The sequence below is a fragment of the Centroberyx affinis genome, unplaced genomic scaffold, assembly GCF_046629955.1.
Source record: "Centroberyx affinis isolate AG114_WGS23_722 - 3 ecotype Tasmania unplaced genomic scaffold, CSIRO-AGI_Caff_v1 ptg000158l_1, whole genome shotgun sequence".
Classification (NCBI taxonomy): domain Eukaryota; kingdom Metazoa; phylum Chordata; class Actinopteri; order Beryciformes; family Berycidae; genus Centroberyx; species Centroberyx affinis.
In genome coordinates, this window is record NW_027278855.1 from 75,323 (window position 1) to 94,883 (window position 19,561).

Sequence of the window (19,561 nt, forward strand, 5' to 3'; positions counted from 1 at the left end):
TAACCTTTTTTTTTCTATCTGTGCTTTGATAATATTCTCCCACGAGCTATAATTAGGTCTACATACTATAGTTGCCAAATGTATAATGTAATATACTTAACCTTATGATAAAGAACTATAATGTTGTGTTTCTTCTCTTACACTAACAGCAATAAAATGATGAGTTGAACCACAAGATACAGTTTAGGTTCATTTACTGTTAAAGTGCAAATTCAACCACACAGGGGTCACTGCACTTACATATCAATTAGCCTATTAAAGATATAATACCCATTGTATCACTTAACAAAAAGTAGTGCCAAATGCCTATTATAATTACTGAAATAATGCATTCTTTTTCCAAATACATAACATAGTAATCATATAATAAAGTTTAGAAGGATACTGTACACACATCACAGCAAAACAAGTCTCCATAGGAGTATCACACAGTATTATAGGAATAGTATAGTGATAAGAGATACAAAATACAATTTTGATGAGGGAGCAATAAACTCACTATTGAGCACCACAGTCCTATAGGAATATTATAGGAATATTACAGTGATACCATAGGAGATACAAAATACCCTAAAGTACAATGTCTCTATAAACTCAGTATTGAGTGCCACAGAAACACTAGTCCCTATGGGAATATTAGCCTATAACAATATTTGACTGATGTTTCGTCAGGGGTTTAATTGCGTATAAACCTTACTCACATTTTCCCATTGGCCTAATTTAAGTTAATCACATATGATGGCAAACCTAAAACCCTGAAGTCATCTTTTATTTTTTATTATATATATATATATATATTTTTTTTTACAGATTAATTCAGATTGATACCACAGATTATTTCCATGGTATCAACCTAGCCTCCCACTGCAGCACACAACCCTGCCCCACCAAATGTGTGGTGGTCGAGGCGCACTCACTATTGGCTCCGGAGCCTGTAGGGGCGTTGCTTCTGCAGTTGGTGAGTGCTTAGGGTGCAAGGGCTGTTCTATGGATGGAAGGGAAAGCGTACTTGGCACAGATCCCTCCTTTCTGTATAGACTACAGTTTACATTAGACAGCAATTTTTCCTGGAGGGGAGGAATGTATCATAAATAGTGCGTGTTTATAGAGGGTAGTGGATGCATGTTTAGCAATGCGATGAGGCCAGTGCACTTTGCAAGATTTGCGCTGCAGAGAGCCTCAGCAGATCCCACGACCTGTTGCTGACAAGCCGGGAAAAGGAGAGGGGGAGCCGCTTGGGAGAGAGAGAGAGAGAGAGGGTACTGCCTTGGAGACGACAGCCTTGGTTTCTTCGCGGAGGAAATCATGCAGTTTGCAATCTGGCTGGTTGGACTAATGTGTCATCTGTCAGCACTTGTCCGGGACTCTTTGGAACACCGATTGCATCCGAAACAAGGTAGTATTTTGTTGTGATTTATGAGGATATCACACGGTTAAGTGATAATGTTGAAACTGCTTTAACGGTAACCTGTGGTGTTTGAGAATGATGCCTAGAGTGCTTTAGGCTTTAGGCTGCATTTGAAATTATTACAATGACAAATGGATAATGATACCGCTACCTTTTCCCTGAACGCCTGACTATAACAACTTTCTCTCCCTTTTTTTTTGTTTAGAAAGCTTCATCAAGCAGCTGTCATCATATGAAATCATCACCCCGCTCCGTGTAAATGATTTCGGAGAATCATTTCCCCACAAGTTGCACTATAGAAGGAGACGAAGAAGTTTAAATGATGACCTGTCGGGTTTACGGGCTCACTACAGAATTGATGCTTTTGGGGAACGCTTTCATCTCAATCTGACCGCAGACTCCGGCTTCATCGCCCCCTCGTACACGGTGACACACTTGGGAGCGGAGCACAGCAACGCCACGGACTCCCACTTCCAAGACCCCAGCGATATGCACCACTGCTTTTTCCGCGGACACGTCAACGCCAAGACCGAATACACCGCCGTCTTCAGTCTGTGCACTGGCCTTGTGAGTATGACTTTTCACCCCCTCTAAACTTAGATACTTTTATCAGGCGATGCTGACTGGCATCCAGGCTTCTTCCCATTTCAACGGATTCCATCCATGCATATCCCCCCATAACCCGCAGCACAAGTGAAGTGCATAGGAGTGTAACAAGAGCAAGTGTTGCTGGACAAATGTCATTGGCCAATAGGCCTACTGGGAGGGAGAGCAGCCTTGCATCCCAATGCTTGTGGGGTGATGCTGTTGCACAGTGTAGGACTACACCTTGGCATTCTGGGCAGCGGGTTGGTGTAGTGGTAAGAGAGCGGGGTTCAAACCCCTGTGACAGCAAGCATCCACCCTGCTGAAGTGTCTTTGAGCAAGACACTGAATCCCTACCAGCTCCAGTGTGCTGCTCTGAAGCTGAGCCTGCACTATATCAATCAATAAAGTATCAAATTATAATTCAGTATGATTGCAAGGGATAAATCGCTGTCCGGTGATTTTGTATCCAGTGATTTAATATGTACTTTATCAAGCCCGTTTTTCCTCACATCAGTTCTAATTGCCTCAAGATAAGTGCAAACCCCATTTTAGATAAGCTTTTGAGTCAATTAATCTTTAAACCTTCGTAAAGCAATAAAGTGCAATAATGCCACAGGTGATCTCATTAGTAACTTTGCTGTAGACATACTTAACAAGAGTATCATTAATACCAGATGTATGCTTTTTGATTGCCATTTATTTATCATTGGGATCTTACAGGGCTGTAATGGAATTATTGCATGATAATGACTTTACAGCCCCATTACAGCATAGGAAAATCCTGATGCCCAAGTAATTTTGTTTGCTGAGTCCTGTGTGAAAGAGTGTGATAAGTGTTGAAGGGGATGACTTCATGGGTCAGATAAGGTTACTGGTACAGGGGCAGGGGGTTGACCTTAGTCGCGCCAGCCGGATTCTGGTGTGGATTCTAGTGGGGGTGTTTGGCTGGCCACAACAGAGAGAGAAGGACCATAGCCTTGGAGTCTCCCTCTGTGCGTCGCACAACAACCCCTATCAGTGACATAATCCTTATTTTAGATGTGTGCGCTGTGTACAGTACCAGGATAGCATGTCACAGAATAGGTATCAGCTGCAGTTTTAGGCCGTATATCGTCACTGGTACATTCACAATGCATTAAGTGATTGTACTCTTGCTGAAAATTGGCACACCGCCCGAAAGACCATAGTGCAATGTAGTTCAATGGTGTTCGATTCCCAGTCTATACACTCAAGGAGCTTTTGATAAGAGTGTCCACTAATTGAAATATGTTATGTTTTTTTCATATTTGTATAGCCATTTAAGATGCGAGTTATGCTGGAATTATCAGGGTAATAAACCCTTAATTGCCCCTCTTCCCAACTTTGATGTATGACTCGCTTATCCAAACATGTTTGCATCCTTTTTCAAGCAATCTTTGTTGGTTATCCGCATCATCACTCATTGAGAATGACAGGACAATGGAGACAGCACCAGAGGCTATTGGGTCATAAATGTGTCCGTCTCTGATCACTGGGGCTTAATGGCCAGGCACATTTTGCTGGGATGAGGTCATTAAGGAATGATTAAGCCCTAAAACAAAAGGGTCATTCTAGAAAATGCAGGTTCCCCCTCATCCAGTGTTGCCCAAAGCCGTCCCCAGGGGGTAAACGGGGGGGTGGGGTTGAGGGGCTTTTGGCCTTTTCAAAGTGAGCTGTGACAGACAGAAAAGAGGAGAAAATGCTGTGAAGAGGACACAACTGCCAATGAAGGTTGTGAGGAACTTCTCGATTACTCACACCGTGGGAAATGTTGCTTCCCAAAGGAGCTCGCTCTCTCAGTCCACTCACATAATAGAAGTGCATGCAGAGTCAACCATGTCCTGAGAAGCAGGGCTATTTCTTCATTCCAGTGCCAAGTGATGTACATCTGTGTAAAGATCAGAGTCATGACACCTTTATGCCCTATTTAACTTAAGAGATTGACTGCTACTGTATGTCACATCGGATGACTCAGCAGCTACAGGACTTGAGACTGTCTTTGTGGGCTTTGATACAATAGATGTGTGCCAACAGTCCTTCCATCCATGTCATGAGTCTGACCTTAGAATCAGAGTCCCCCAATTGTAAGGTCCAGTTCAGCACCTACTGCTGAACAGCAACCATTGTGTCTGTCCAAACTTTTGCCAGATTTGCTGCTGGGCTAATGCTGGGAAACCCCGAAACTCTGGCCCCTCCATTGACTAGACAGAGCATTTGTCTGTTCAACCTTGTGTGAACACCACATGAGAACTCTCAACCATAAACATTAAAGTTGCTTCACCATAGATAGTGATTTACCAGATACAGGTGAACATTGACCAGTTGTGATATTGTTTCAATCAATCATTCTATTTAGAGCATTACCACAGTTATTACTCAGGGCAAATTCTCATATTTAATTAAAGGATTCTTCCGATGTTGGTGAAAGTTAGCCTTACTTGCCTGCCTTCCACCCAATGTATGATGGGATAGGCCCCAACTCCTCTTGACCCTGAATAGGAATAAGCGGGCAAAGAAATTGAATGAATGAATGAATTCCATTAAATGGACAGTTTTTACCTACCTTTGTTCTGCATTGCATAGTCACTTCCAATGAATGGCACTACTCGCAGACAAACCAGAGAGATTGTTTAGTGAGCACTAAAGTTTGTTTCAGTTTCTCCAAAGAAGGCATGTGTGACATTGCGCTCAGTCTCTGACCTGACAGTCCAGTACCTGAGTGTCATTAACGTGGTCATCTATGGCGGACAATCCCTGCACCTCATGCTCATCTGTCTGTCTGTCTGTCTGTGGGGTAGAAGATAATTGCTGATGGCCTTGTACAAACACTCCCAGCACATGCTGCCATGCCTCACAATGCCACATTGTAACTGGATTCTGTTAATACTTTGGTCCATGCCAGCACAGCAGCAGCAGCAGTTTCTTTCATCCCCACTGGCTTGCCAGTCCTGAAGAGATGGGAGCAGTGTGGGGCTGCATTCAAGGTAGCGGACATAGTGTGCAATGTTGAGGCTCTCAGGGCCCATTGCCAGCGGTGAGGTTGTTTCTACCCTGTCTCATGTTATTACAAGCTAGTCATTATACTGCAGCACTGAACACGTATAGCACTCAAAGCCTGTAGCGTTTTCAGAGATGTATGGGGCATGCCTACTAATCCTGCCCCGTTTGAAAGGCGGAGAGGAGATCTTTCCATATCCGATCTGTATGTTTTCCATTGTCAAACGTCCATCACTTGTGGAGATGGTTATGGAATAATGCCGCCCAAAAGATAACATTCCAGTGTCCAATATCCTGTTTAAGTGTGCGCATGAAATTACCATACAAACACCATTGTGCCTCATGGCTGAGTGAGCTAAGCAGCTTTGTGAGGGACTGAGCTGGCAAATCAATATTAGCATTCCTTTGACAGCAGCTCTGTCTATGTATGATGATGTCACTCCTCCCAGTAGATGTCTTTTTGTCGCTCCTTTAGGTCAGGTTGTGTGGGAAAATGGATATTCAGAGTCCTCAGAACAACCGCTACCTTTCAATTGACTGTGCATAAACATATGAAATGCTTTCCTAATCATTCATAAAAGGTACAGAATGTCTTATCCTTTTCCTATTTTGTCCTTTATCCCCATGGAGTTACGCTTCCAGTGATGATTGACAGCGTCATTTTATCGATATTTTCTGACCTTTCTGAGTCAGCGTGTTCTTTCCAAGTGCACCTGTCAAAAAGAGAACTTGTTCAGAAGCATGGAAATAATGTGTTCAGTAGTGCCCAAGGGCAACGCAGAATGATTGCAGTTAGACAACAACTACTTATATGAAACTATGCCATAATCTGTGCAATAAATCTACACACATATGCACACATGCAAGTACATGCTTCACACTAAAGCCCTCATAACACCTTTTCTCTGTTGCAGATTGGAACGTTTACAACACAACATGGCGAGTACTTCTTGGAGCCTCTGATGAATGCTGCGGGGGAGGAGTATGATGAAGAGCACAACAAACCTCATCTTGTCTACAGACATGACAGAAAGAGGAACAGCTCTGGCAGCAACACCAACACTGAGCCCTGTGCTGCCTCAGGTAACAGACTACAGACTGCCTAACTACACTGCCCGCAACCACTGTCTGTCTGACTTACACACTGTCTCCCCATACACACTTACCTCCTGATGACCTGCATTCACTCTCTGAGCCATGGCAGTAAAAACTGCCTTAAAAGTGCAAATTATACTCAGTCACGATCTTTGGCTTGCAGGTTACCGAGAAGATTTCAGCCTCGTTTAAGGGGTGTTATTGAAAAATCCTCGACTTAATTAAGCAAAACGCGTTCCAGCACCGCCTGGTGTTTTCACTCATGTTTTGCTGGAGCGTTCACACCCAGGGCCGTGGCAGGAGCACAGAGGGAAGAAATAATTACTTTTTAGTTTGCAGTCGAGGAAGAAAAGAACTGGAGAGGTTTTCTGCTTGGGAGGCTGCTTGAATGTTCCCCCAGTTTCATTTGAATTTTTATGGTTGAGGCCTTTGGGTGGTGGAGAGGCCCTCGAGAGAAATCAGGGTGACCGAGCAGAGTTCACCGCGACGCAAGGCCTTAGAGTGCCGCTTGCGGGGAGCTTTGTGGGCGGCCTTTGTTGCCTGATGTAATAAATCTTTTATGTGCGGGACGCTTGATTTGCTTGTTGTCTGAACTCGGCCATTGTCGCCTGGTGGCGGCCATTGTGTGAGGCAGAGGTTTAAAGTAGTTGGAGTGACCTGATGGGCCAGGCCAATACCTCCTTAATATGCTTCCCCCTTTCACTCCCTCAGTCTGTGTGTGGTAAACAGAGAGGGAGAAATCTGGAGGGTCTCTCAGCCCCCACTCTGGGCCGCTTTCAAATATGCTCTCCCTTAAGAACCGTGGGCGGGCGTTTGGTGAAAGACTTCTGATGAGGGTGTAGCCAGCCATCTTTTTTTTCCTTCTCACTAAGTCCCACCAACATCCAGTGTTATCATCCAGTCATCCTTTAATATCTACTTAACCCTAAATGAGATACATCTGTGAGTTTTCATCTCACAACCTCAAGTGCAAACCCCAAACTCCTTGGAATAAATCCATTCAGCGTGCACAGGGAGATAGTGGGGAGATAGATGTGTATACGGAGGAGACACCTGCAGGGCTTCATCAAAGGGCAGCAGGTAAACAATGAGCAGGAGGATTAAAAGAGCCTTTTGGGATGGGTTAGGACTATGAGGTGTCCCAGGCTGCGGTTCCTCAGCCTTATCAGATAGGCCCCTTTCCAGATGCGGTGATAAATGGGTTCTTTGAAGGCCACACTGGGCCAAGACTAACAGGCCTCCTGTCTTTTTATGGGAAGGAGTGCAGCACACACTGCTACTAGCAGGTTACATGTAAACACTGGCTTGGCGCGTGTCGTTCTGGTTTTGGTTTTAGCGATGCTACTCATGGTCTTAGATTCTGACTCATTTTGCCTGCTCTTGGGCTGGCTTCTGTTTGGTGATGATTCAAGACTGTTGCTTTCGGGGATTGAAATTTGATTAAATCTTAGTCAGAGATGATAGCTCTGTGTACTGTAGCCTTGTCTGTGTCTCTTACAATCTTTGCTGCTTCCCTGTTCTTACCCCTCTAACTCTCCTCTACACCATATGTCTGTCTCCTTAGTCTTCCTTTTGTTCCTCATCAGACTAAAATAATGTCTAAATATGGGGCTCCTAACCACAGTCTAATTGCTGAGAGCAAAAAGTGTCGAGAAACACAGGACCACCTAGGAGAATGCCGGTTAGTTGAGGAATTAAGACCTGGATATCTAAGCGGCAATGTATTCAGAGGTGGTGAGGTGCAATCTAATATATAATAATCTTAATCTTATATAATAGAAGAATGCTTTTGCATCACATCTAGACAGTTTGATTCAGTTCAGTTCAGTCTTAATTATAACACCAAAAGGCAATTGATTTGTAGCCAATTATAAAAAACAACGACACATCACCTTTGAGATTTGGATCTATCTTATCACATCGTGTAGAGTAGAGAACCTGTGGTATCAGTGGAGGGCAGATTCCCGTCTTCCCAAACTCCTATCCCCTCTTCTTGAGGAGGTATAAAAGCACTCTTTGTCAGGGTCAGTGATCTTATGGTCCTCTCTCTCTCTCTCTCTCTCTCTCTCTCTCTCTCTCTCTCTCTCTCTCTCTCTCTCTCTCTCTCTCTCTCTCTCTCTCTCTCTTTCTCTCTCTCTCTCCACTTTATCTTTCTGTGAAAGGGGAGTCTTGTCTTGAATCAAAGTTGGTAGCTGGAGTTTGATTGCTGAGGGGAGTTGGCTGGTTTGGGACTTTGGAGGGGTTTGGGGGTTTAGAGGGATAGTAAGTCTAAAACCTGCCAACTATCTCAGTTGGTCAGAACGCACATGGAAATGCCAGACAGTTGCTCCAATGGCTCCAGCCTGCTGGCCAGCCACCCTCTCCCCTCTGTTAAAAAAGACATTTGTTTTGCCAGGCTCCTTCACTTGCTGGAATTCTTGCTCCTCATCCCCCTTGTCTTTGCTGTGCTCTTCAAGGAAATGTATTTTTGAAAAAGACAACAATAAAACAGGCTGTGTTTTATCAAGCAGACTTCCAGGACACAAACACAATGTGTATCAGCAGAGAGATACCTCTGGAGAGATAAGGTTTACTATCAGACATCACGGCTCATGGTACTGCATTCAGTATGCTACATACAGCGTCAGTACAGTAACTGGGCCTACTGTATCCATTAAGGCAGTAAGAGTTTCCAAAGTTTGTATAGTCTCTCTCTGCACGCCTTTGTGAAATGTGTTGAAAGGAAAGGAAGGCTATGTTTCCACATAGATGAAGTTAACAAAGAGGACGTTTAAGGGTGCCTTGTTTCCACTATTGTGCTGTCATCTTTGTCACACACAAATACTTGACATTTTCGTACATATGCTGTCACTACCTGTGAAGTGTTAAAAAGACAAGTGTAATGATAAGAGCTTTTAAAGTGTTACCTTGATGGAAAATAATGTTTTGTTATTTCAGCAGTCGTGACATGGCTATGTACCTGTCTTCAGCTGCTTTTCTTTACCATGTGTGTTCATTTGTTGTTGATAAAGCAAGATGTCATCATTCTACGTATTGTTGAATGGATGTGACTTTAAACATGTTCTGCTGTTGGCAAAAAATGTTTCATGCAAAGTTTCCAATGAGCAACTGGGCCTGATATCACAACAGACCAACATTGCAAACTAGACGATCACAAGTATATCAAATTAATCTAAATTGCACCAAAATTGACCAGATTCATGTTTTGCTGGAGCATTCACACTCAGGGCCGTGTCAGGAGCACAGATTAACCAGTTTACCATGAACTGAGGTCTCCTTGACTTAACACTAGCAACTCTACCAGTCTTCTCTCTGTTCCAGCCAACCTGGGTGGCTTTGCCACTGTTTAGAATACCTGTAGAGTGGATAGCTGTTGAGTGGGTGATTAATGTTTTAAAGGCACAGCGTGTCTTGCTGTGCCAGGTTCGGGCTTTTAAAAGCCCCCGGGAACAAGCTTGTCGGGCTCAAATCACAACACAGCTACAATCCTTAATGAAACATTCTGAGGGATATCTGTCTGTGGGCTTGCATGTGAATCCCTGTGTCATCCTCCGATGGAGATAGCCACTAGGATGAGGGTGGCTACGGATAGGGGCAGATTCTTCTGTTTCTCTTCCCTTTGCTTTCTGAAGTCCATGTGAAGACAAACAAGAGACGAAGCGAAGGAGAGTTATAGAGTATCTCTCTCACAAACATTGGCTGAGAGTCTGAGGCTTTTGGGTGTCATATTTTGTTTCACTAAGGAACAGTGAAGTGAATATAGAAAGCTTGACAACACAGATTACTAGTGGAAAACCAAGATACTAAGTAAAGGAGGTTATGTTCAAATGTTGGTTCATGGACTTCTCACCCATATTTTCAAACTCAAGCAGGGCAGCTGGGACAATGAAGTGACTGGCACAGCTTTGATGTGACAATCCTTGGCACACATAGCATTTGTGCCCCCTAGCCCTGACCCCCAACACAATCACTATATAGGATTCCCCCCTCGGTGCCCACTGTGTATACATGCTAGTCCAAATGCTAGCATCAGGTCTTTGGTCAATGGGTTCATTTACATGGAAAAATGCCCTCCCCCGCCTGGGGTTTGAACTAGCCGACTTGAATCGCTGCCCGCTCCCCCTTTGCGCTTTCATGTATGTGAATGGAAGCACTTGTTGATTGTGACCTCACTTCCCTCTTTGTTTGGAGTCACTCACTGGACGGGGGCATGTGACCTTGAGCTTTTCCCCCTAGAGGTGCTCGTTTACTGGGCTCGCTGGCTTGTTTGCTGGGCCTCGGTTGGAACTATGTATGCATTAGGCCCTTTGTTTTGCTCTTACGCTGGCTCTCGAAAGGGGTCAGGAAAGGTGGCTAGCTAGGGTGTGATGGACAGGCGCTGATCACTCAGACAACCTCTCTCACCTTTAGGGTCTGGCTTGGGCTGGTGTGGGGGCTTCTGAATGTCAGTTGGCTCCACAAGGCTTAGGCCCTCTCTGCCCCCTCCTGCCCCCTGGACAGGCTGACCCTCCCCCATTCCAGGAAGCACCTATTGTTGCTAGGCAAAAAAGTTTGTTTTGGGGTTTTTGTGTGCATGCATGAATGTGGTTTGTTTGTGTGTATGTGTGTGTGTGTGTATGCGCACGTGTTTGTGATTGCACAATGCATCCATCACTGAGCATACACACAGTTCCATGTTATCTGTGTGTCTGAGTGCATGTCATCTCCCTGGCCCAGCAGTGGATGAAGTGTCCCACTGAGTGGTGGGAATCGCTGAGCGAGCAGTGGAGAGGAATTGGGAAAGGAGCTTCTTTCTTCATCTGTGTGAGCAGTCCTGGCCTGCGCTGCATGTGCCTGTCGGTCTCGCTCCACAGCTTGGCAGCGGCCCCAGCCTGTTCCCGAGCTCCCACTGCCCGCCTTTCTTCTTTTACACCTGCTTCTCTAAAGTAGCCTTCTCACCCACTGCATTGCCATTGGCCTACATACAACAGACTGTGAATTCCTGTCTTTTGATTCTCCTTATGAATGGCAACAACGTTTGCTTTAGACAGGAACGGCAGGTTGATAAAGTTATTCTATGTTGTAAAATGAGTTGAAAGTTTTGTTTTTGCATTTTGCCATCATGTAATGGTTGTGATTGCGAGTCTTCACCTAACAATTGTCTATTAGCTTTACTGTATGTGTGATTTTCTTTTTCGAGCATGAGGCTCTGTCCCCTCATTGCCTCAAACTTCATAACATTGCATGACAGAATTACACAAGCGGCTAATAATACAGCTCATTGCGCTCATTGTCATCTGATTCAATGATAACAGATAGCCTGGACAGGGCCGGGCAGGGCCGGGCAGCTATAGACAGTCTATAACTCTAATAGTTGCCATGTGTCTGCCTGCCTCCGAAGCCTCAGCCCTGTTGAACCCAAAGCGTTGTGTTGTCTCGGGAGTTCCCGTGACAAATTCCAGCTGGGGCTATTTTCTGCCACTGTCTACTGTCTGGGTATTCTAGACAGACGGGGGCTGATTGGAACGGTCAGAGCAGCTTGAGTGACAGTGACTATATGGTGGCATGGGTGACAGTCAGAGGTGAGAGGTGGTGACAGGTGAGGGACAGGTCCCCACCGAGGTGGCCTTGGCAGCGGCTGCACTGGGACCTGGCTGGTGAATCATCAGTGTCATCGCCTGTGGCTCTGGCTGTCCGTCATCTGAGAGGCCAGCCGTAATTCAAAACTGTAGGCTCGCTTTGTTTATGTCATTGGATTACTCTGTATAAATGTACTGAAGCTCTTCTTTCAGTCTCTTGTGCTCATTACTCACCATTCACCATTTTATCATCATCATAAGGAATGGGTGTATTGATCTATAGTGGATAGTTTCCCATTTTATCTGTGTTCACACACTTCAGTGGGATATGTACTGCAAATTATGCACTAAGTTCCCCTCCTCATATCTTCATTAGAAGCCAAAGACAGATGCTATGTTAATTGTTTCAGTACCTTGGTTTTATGACACTGTGGTTTTCAGCAGCCTCTCACCTTAACTGCACACTGTAGACCATAACTCACTCTCTCACAGTTGAGTGCATACGCAATAGAGATACAGAACTTGCCTGGAAAAAAAGCAGCACCTGAAGTTCATCAATATGTAAAATACAAAGCATCCAATCTGTAAAAATGTTATCATTGTGTCAGCCAAAGACTTACCTCATCTGCTATCCTGTAAAAATCATTAGTTTTAGTTTTATGTGCTATGTTTTGGAAGCGTTTCTTCCAAATAGTGAATATCTCATTAGAATGCAATTCTTAAAAACTGGCTGTCAAAAGACTCCCAACTTGAAAAAAACAACAAAAACAAAACTCTGGGCCCCTGTCCATCAATTAGGAATCCAGAGCCATAAGTACTGTTCTGTCTCCTCTGAAGAGGCTTGGTAGTCAAACACATTCTCCAACTGACCCACCATGCTGCCTTCAGCAAGTCTCTGGACTCAAAATAACAAGAGAGCTCTGAGAGTACTGTATGTGTACAAAGCCCACCTTCTTCCAATGGGGTCAAAAGTCATGCCACTTCACATTTAAAAGCCTTCTCCAGCAGCAACAATTAGCTGCCTTCACTGCTCCCTGTCTAGCCACAGAATTGCACTTAATTGTGCTTCTGTCTGGAGGAGTTTCAACATTTTTTTCCTGCTTAATGTTGTACTGTCTGCTAAACTGCGGTAAGCAGTCTCTGACCTTGTATAGGACCGAGGCATTACCTATACTTAATGTAAAGTACACTGTCTATTTAATTGGCACCCAGGGGATAGAGTGCTTCAACTCTCAGCGGGCGATTGTAAAAGAATGTTAATTAGCTCAACAATGAAATGTGTGTTCCCCATTGTTGGGCTCATGGCATTGATACTTTTGACAGAGAGCTGATGGAGGGTCAGAGAGCAAACTCTTTAATCTAGATGGAAATCTCAATGAGATCATTTGGGAGAGTCTCGTGTACATGCATGGACTCAAACAAAAAGCTTAAGAGGATGATAACCAAGCACAGAAATGTTTTCCATAGCTTTGTGTTTGTGATTGAGTGCAAACATATGAATGCATTCAACCCCAACTGAAATGTTTTCTGGGAATCTTCAAAGACCTTGTATGAAACTGTGTTTCTGGAGTGCTTGGTGTGCAGTAAAACACACTATTGAGTGGAGACATAAACATTATTTACAATGTTTTTTTATTTTAAATCATTTAATGGTGTTATGGTAAAATACTTTCACAAGTTTACAAGTCTGGTAGGCGTTGGACCAGAAAAGTGAGTGTGGTTAGGGTCTACGTGCAAACTGGTGCCAACCAAATTGCAACATTTATAGATGCTTAACCGCCATACAGGGATTACTTTATTGTACTCTGTTACACTGAACTGCTGACTTGGAGCAGAGTTTTACAGGCTCATGCTCATGAAATTTTTGCTAGTTTAAAGAATAATTAAATGGATTGCATTTTGATGTTTTGAGTATCTTGGCAAGAAATTCTAAAATGTAAAACCCAGAGATGTAGATGCTAGTGATGTTGACTTGGTGCCCAGTGCCCAGTGGGTGATGTCATGTCTCTGTGTGTCTGGCGGGTCAGGGCAGTCACCCCTGTCTTCTCATGGTGTAAGTAGCAGCTCACTACCCAGTGAGAGGGGGATTTGAACCTAAGGCGATTTGGGAAAGGTTGTGTGTGGCTAATCTGAGCTGATTTAAAGGCTATTATTACAGTGGCCATATTTCCACCTCCTCTCCTCTTTTTTCAACTCGCACCCTCTCTCTGAGACTTAACACTAAGTACTGTAGATGCACCAGAGTCTTTTCTATGCTTTGATAATCCCTTTGATGTCAGACTGTCTGCAGTGATGAGTCTGTTTCAGGGGTTTAGAGTAAAGTTTGGCCCCAAAGAGGTTTTTCCTGGAAAATACAAGGCTCAGTTCTGGCCCAGCTGCCCGGGCTGTGTGCATGGGCACAGACAGGCTTGGCGCTGACTTGGATGCTGGCGCTGGCACGGGGCTGGGCCTCACGGCGGCAGGAGCTGTGTGCCGTTGTGCCAGCGAGTCACGCTCCGCCTCGTGTGCCCGCTGGGGGCATCGCTTGAATAATCTCGAAGCGCTTTTCGAGTTTTCCTTTTTTGCTTTCCTGTTTTTCTCTGACCTAACAGTTACACACAATCTCTCTCTGTCCGACTCTGTGGAAAGACTGAGTGTTCAGAAGACAATGGGACACTTCACTACAATCGGGTTATCCAAAGGTGAAAAGAGGAGGTTGTTTAGGATGACGAACTCTAAAGTATGCTTGGCTCGTAACCACTGAAAATCATTTCATGTTTATTGAAAGCCCTTTTATGTTTGTTTTATATGGTTCATGCCTCTAAATCATTAGTTGTTTTGTCTGCACGGTTTTCCTTTCTAAAAGATGGGCGCACTTCAAAAATATTGCAGAAAGTTACCCTAATGACTGTTGAGTTACAAGATATTGTTTCACTCTGAAATTTATTGTCTAACGTTTTTATACAAGAACTGACAGTATGTGACAGCTATGCATGAGCTCTAAATGTATTTTCATATAGTAAAACTTTTTTGATTTTAGTGTTTGCAAACACTGGAGTAAAATACATTTGTGTTTTAGTTATGATGGAATAAGAAATGGTCAAAGAAATTGCTGATTGTTCCTTCGCCAGCTGCTTGTGTCTGTGTTTTTGCATGATTTACCTTTCTTTCCTTCTACACTGATTGGGTGCATTGTCTGGTGGCTGGTGAAATCCATCTTCCCCCAGCTGTGAGACAGCAGAAAATATTGCAAGCGCTCTTTCCAGCGTATCATCACATGTGGCTGTACATCAGCGCAGACCTGGAGAGCACGATGGCCTGCATGCTTATGCTTATGTTCTCAAATGGGCCTTTTCAACACAAAATAACTCTGGAAATCCATCCCATGCTAATATATTATTGATCTTGGCTGAAACATCTCAGTATTTCAGACTATGCGCTGGAAAGGTTTTTGATGACGTGTTTGTTATTGGCTTGAATGATAATGTTGATGAAGTTTTTTTTTCTTGACAGAGATTGATAGCATCCATTAGTTAGTTTAAAGTATGGGGGTGGTTTGCTGTGCAGGAATAGAAATACTCTGCAGCTGTAGTGTCTCCTAAATAATATGACCTTCTTATCGGGCGGCTTGTAGCTTGCCTGAGTGGAAAGTGGAAGGCTCCCTCCCCTCCCAGACCTGTGGCTCTTTACCAGGCTACAGTCTCAGGAAACATCCCCGCTCACAGACAGTATAAGCAGCACGTGTGATTAAGTCCTCCTCTCCCTTAACCTTTGCAGGTTCTCCTTGGGGCACTTTTCTTTTCTTCCTTTCCTCCAATGAAAAAAGCCCCTCTAGCTTTCCTTCGATCTCTCTCTCTCTCTCTCTCTCTCTCTCTCTCTCTCTCTTAACTTCACTCTGTCATGGTGAAGGAATCCATCACTCATAGCCCAGTCGGCTTTGCTCGACACGTGCGGTTCAGCTGAGGTCCATCTGAAAGAGAGAAAAAGGTTGAAATGGATGCCAGTTGACCATGCATAGTATATGGCTGTTTTTCCTTTTCTTTTTTTTTGTACCTCAGTCTGCTGTTAAAGGCATTCACCCTTGACCTATAAATAGAATCGTATCAGAATGGAGTTATGAATGTTTGATTTGTTGCATTTCCACATGATTTTCTCTTTAATTTCACATAATATAGTGGCAGGGGTTAACAGTGGCGGGATAGGTTGAGGAATTTTATATCCCCATGTGGAGTGCATACTGGGGCCAGTCCCTCTGTGGCTCGGGGGCACAGTCTGTAAAAAAGTCGTCATAGGATTTTCCCTGTTTGTGTGGGTTGCACTCGGCCATAGGTGAGTGCAGCTTGCCTGACCTGAAAACTCTTAGCCTCAAAGCTCGCCAGTGACCCCGTGTCAGTTGGTACAACTGTTTTCCCGAGCGTTGGAATGACACAATTATTTATGGCGGGTTTTCTCCAAAGTCCAGTGTGCTCCTGTTATGTCATTGGAATGCAGCTAAGCTAAAACCCTCGGCCTTAACTGTAGATATACCATGCTCTCTCAAGAAATGCCCTTATAACATAAAGTGGTGGGCACCATCTCATACACGATGGCTTAGGGAGATTATGTTTTACTTGAAGCTTGAAAAAATCTAATTTACATTGAAGAGTCTGGAGGCCTTTTCTAACCTACTATGACAACCCAACCCAAATAACAGACTGGGAGAGTTCATAACCTAATTCTTTCTTGGTTTGGGGCAGTACTGAAGTAGTTTAACTAAGAGTTATTTTATGAAGATAAAGATGAGTGTAACTGTTATGTATGTATTTGTGCTTGATGTCACTGTTTTGGTCATCTTGGGAGGATGCTGGGGGGTGGGTGATATGTTGGGGAGTGGGGGAGGGAGGGGGATTATACTGGAATTATTTCATATGTTGATTCTGTAATTTGTAAAATGCAAAATTCCAATAAACAGAATAAACTGATTTATAGTTCAATTCTGGCATGGCTCCATATGTGTGAATGCCTCACTCAACTTCTCTGTATCTCTCATTTGCTGTACACAAAGTTTATTAAAAGCCATATAGGCAAAGCGTCAGGTTTTTTGTTATGAATGAGTTGCAAACGTCTATTTCTCTCGACATACCTTTAACGCCCATCACTTTTCTTTCTCAAAACAGAGGAGACTAAGAAGCCGGTCGCTTTTGAGGACAGCAGGAGTGTGGGAGAGGAGCTGGACTCTCTTAGAGCCACGATAGAAGAACACCACATCGACCATGACACACACACCAACTCCACCAGCGCACACCCCGGGTCCCCAAGCAGACGCAAGCGTTTCCTCTCCTACCCCCGCTATGTAGAGCTGATGGTGACGGCGGATGTCAAAATGGTGCGTCACCACGGACGCAACCTCGAGCACTACATCCTAACAATCATGTCAGTAGTAAGTAAAATAATGTTTATAAAAATTATTACTTGGTCTTAATGTTGAAGCTATACTACCAGTCAAAAGTTTGGACACACCTGATCTTAAAGCCATTTTGATCTAAAGGCCTATGCTTAAATGCTTGAAATTAGTTTTTTATACGAATATAAATAGTGAAGTTGATGCCTATGTATGCATTTCTTTCCAAAGCCTTTGCCTTTCCGTCAAAGCAAAGGGCGGCTATTTTAAAGAATCTAAAATATAAGATAGTTTTGATTTGTTGAACACTTTTTTGGTCACTGCATAAATCCATTTGTGTTATTTCATAGTGTTGAGTCTTTACTATTATTCTATTATTCTACGTGAAAAATGGTAAAAAGAAATAAATATGCGTGTGTCCAAACTTTTGACTGGTAGTGTATATTTCTTTATTATTAGAGGTGGGGGTTAATGTATACATGTGTATGCATGCATGCCATTTGGTTGTGCTTGTGTGTCATTTTTATACATGCAGCATGTATGTACAGTTCATCAGTATTTATTTTGAGATGTGAATCCTTCATGTGTCCAGTCTTGGCTACAGCCCAAGTCTGTGTGTTTCTACCCGCTGATTTTACTGTGCTGTATTTTGGTTGTAAACCCTGATGTGACCCTAGCATGCTGCCACATCGACTAAAGTGGGCCAGTAAGTTGATAAACATCTGACTCGGCACCCTGACCTCTTTATGAGCCCCATATTGGACTGGGAGAGCCGGCTTGTAATCTAACCAATAACGTCCTGGGAAGCTAAACAACCACCAGTGTGTTTGACGGTCTGTGCGCACATTAGAGTAAGAGTGTTGGGTGAGTGTCTGTGTCAAAACATGATAGGTTATCAGCTGTACTGAACTGTACCTTCCACTGTCTCTCACTAGTATGGCAGACAGAATGTTCACAGCACTCATTAACTTATAAAGGAGTAATGATTGTCAGTGTGAGTGCTATCCTTAAGTAAGGTTGACAGGGTACAGTGAACGTTAAATAGCAATGTGCCACCCATTACCATCACCAACGTGGAAGTCACAACGTTAGTCCTGCCATGCTTATGTACAAACCCACACACACACACACACACACTCATTATTCCTGGCAGTCTCTCAACTCTCAATCACTCGGCTTTAGTCACAATTCAACCAAACCAACAGAAATCCGACGGAGCCATTTTAAGCAGAACAGACAAATCAACCGAGCCTGATCCATTGTTGCCATGGTGACAGCCAGTGAGGGTTTTCGGTCTTGGCCGGGCTAATGGATGGCCTTTTAGTTCTCTAATATGATGAAGTCATTTTGTTTACACTGACCACTGAAAAGGGGAGGGAGAGAGAGAGAGAGAGAGGAAGAGAGGGAGTCAGAAAGAGAGAGGGAGTGAAAGAAAGCAAAAGAGTGTGTGTGTGTGTGCGTGTGAGTGCGTGTGTGTGTGTTGCTGACATTCTTTTGGACTTTCAGAGCTTGTTAGTGGCTACCTCGCTGTGTGAGACTGTGACTGCTCAGTACAGGCTGCAGCCCACCTCACTTCTAGTTCTTTGAACCACCGATCATGCGATTCACCTGGGGCCAGAGTACCGCTGGGCGATATTGAAAAAATAAAATATCCCTATATTTTAGACCGAATACTTCGATATCGATAATGTGGCGATATTTTAGGTGAATGAGTATTCGTGCTTTCCTAAGATATTACAGACAAGAACATTTTGAAAATTAGTAATGATCATTAGTAATCAGTAATATGTAATCACTAATAAGTAATATGGATATGATGAGCAGGTAAAGCCAATCATTGTTCAGTTTACTCAGCCAGAAGAGGCTAATAAGTTCAGAAAATTGTATCGCTTTACTGTAACGCAGCCTTTAAGACCAGGAAGCTCAGTACATTTAAGTAACATTTAAGTTATTTCACAATATTATGATAACCAAAATCCCAGACGATATTTAGTCTCATATCACAATATCGATATTATACGATATTCCGCCCAGCCCTATGAAGAGAGCATGCAGAGAAAGATCCAGTGTCATGTTTGGACAAAGGGCACGCAAAGACAAGCTCCCTTTGCCCGCCTCGCTGTGTCTCCCTGCTGTCCCGCTGAGCCCGGGCCTGTCCAGATTGGGGCTCCACGTCTGCCCCTCCAGGCTAAGACAAGCTAAATGTTTATAGTGGGCTAATGAGTTCCTGTCAGAAGGCCGCACACGGCCCCAGGAGCCCGCTGACCGACTGTGACAGGGGTGAACGAGAAAAACGAGAGAGGAAAAAAATGCAGAGGGAATGTTTTGTTGTCCCCACAGAGGGGTACTGAGCTCCAGCTTTGCTGAAGTTTCACATTTGTTGCTGCATGGGTCCAGGTTTTATTTTTTATTTTTTTCCTTGCTAAGGTCTGTAGGGGAATTGTAATTGCTTTTAATACCCTGTTGATTAAACTTCCCCCGAAGGACTGGAGACATTTTTTTCTTTCTTTTGCCTTCAGTGAACTGTTGCTATTTTGA

At 43.8% G+C, this 19,561-nt stretch overlaps 1 protein-coding gene across 2 annotated transcripts in view; it reads left to right on the top strand.

The window, feature by feature from the left end:
- Positions 1-1,268: 1,268 nt before the first annotated feature.
- LOC139655575 (A disintegrin and metalloproteinase with thrombospondin motifs 20) overlaps positions 1,269-19,561 on the top strand; it is an 81,819-nt gene continuing 63,526 nt past the window's right edge. The window contains exons 1-5 of one of the 2 annotated variants that reach the window (XM_071533020.1): positions 1,269-1,396; positions 1,614-1,975; positions 5,926-6,094; positions 8,583-8,602; positions 16,829-17,062. In XM_071533020.1, coding sequence (XP_071389121.1) covers positions 1,306-1,396; positions 1,614-1,975; positions 5,926-6,094; positions 8,583-8,602; positions 16,829-17,062 — 876 coding nt within the window. In that variant the 5' untranslated portion in view covers positions 1,269-1,305. Of the gene's footprint in view, positions 1,397-1,613; positions 1,976-5,925; positions 6,095-8,582; positions 8,603-11,684; positions 11,696-16,804; positions 17,063-19,561 lie in introns of both variants that reach the window. The other variant, XM_071533012.1, reaches the window with a different exon arrangement.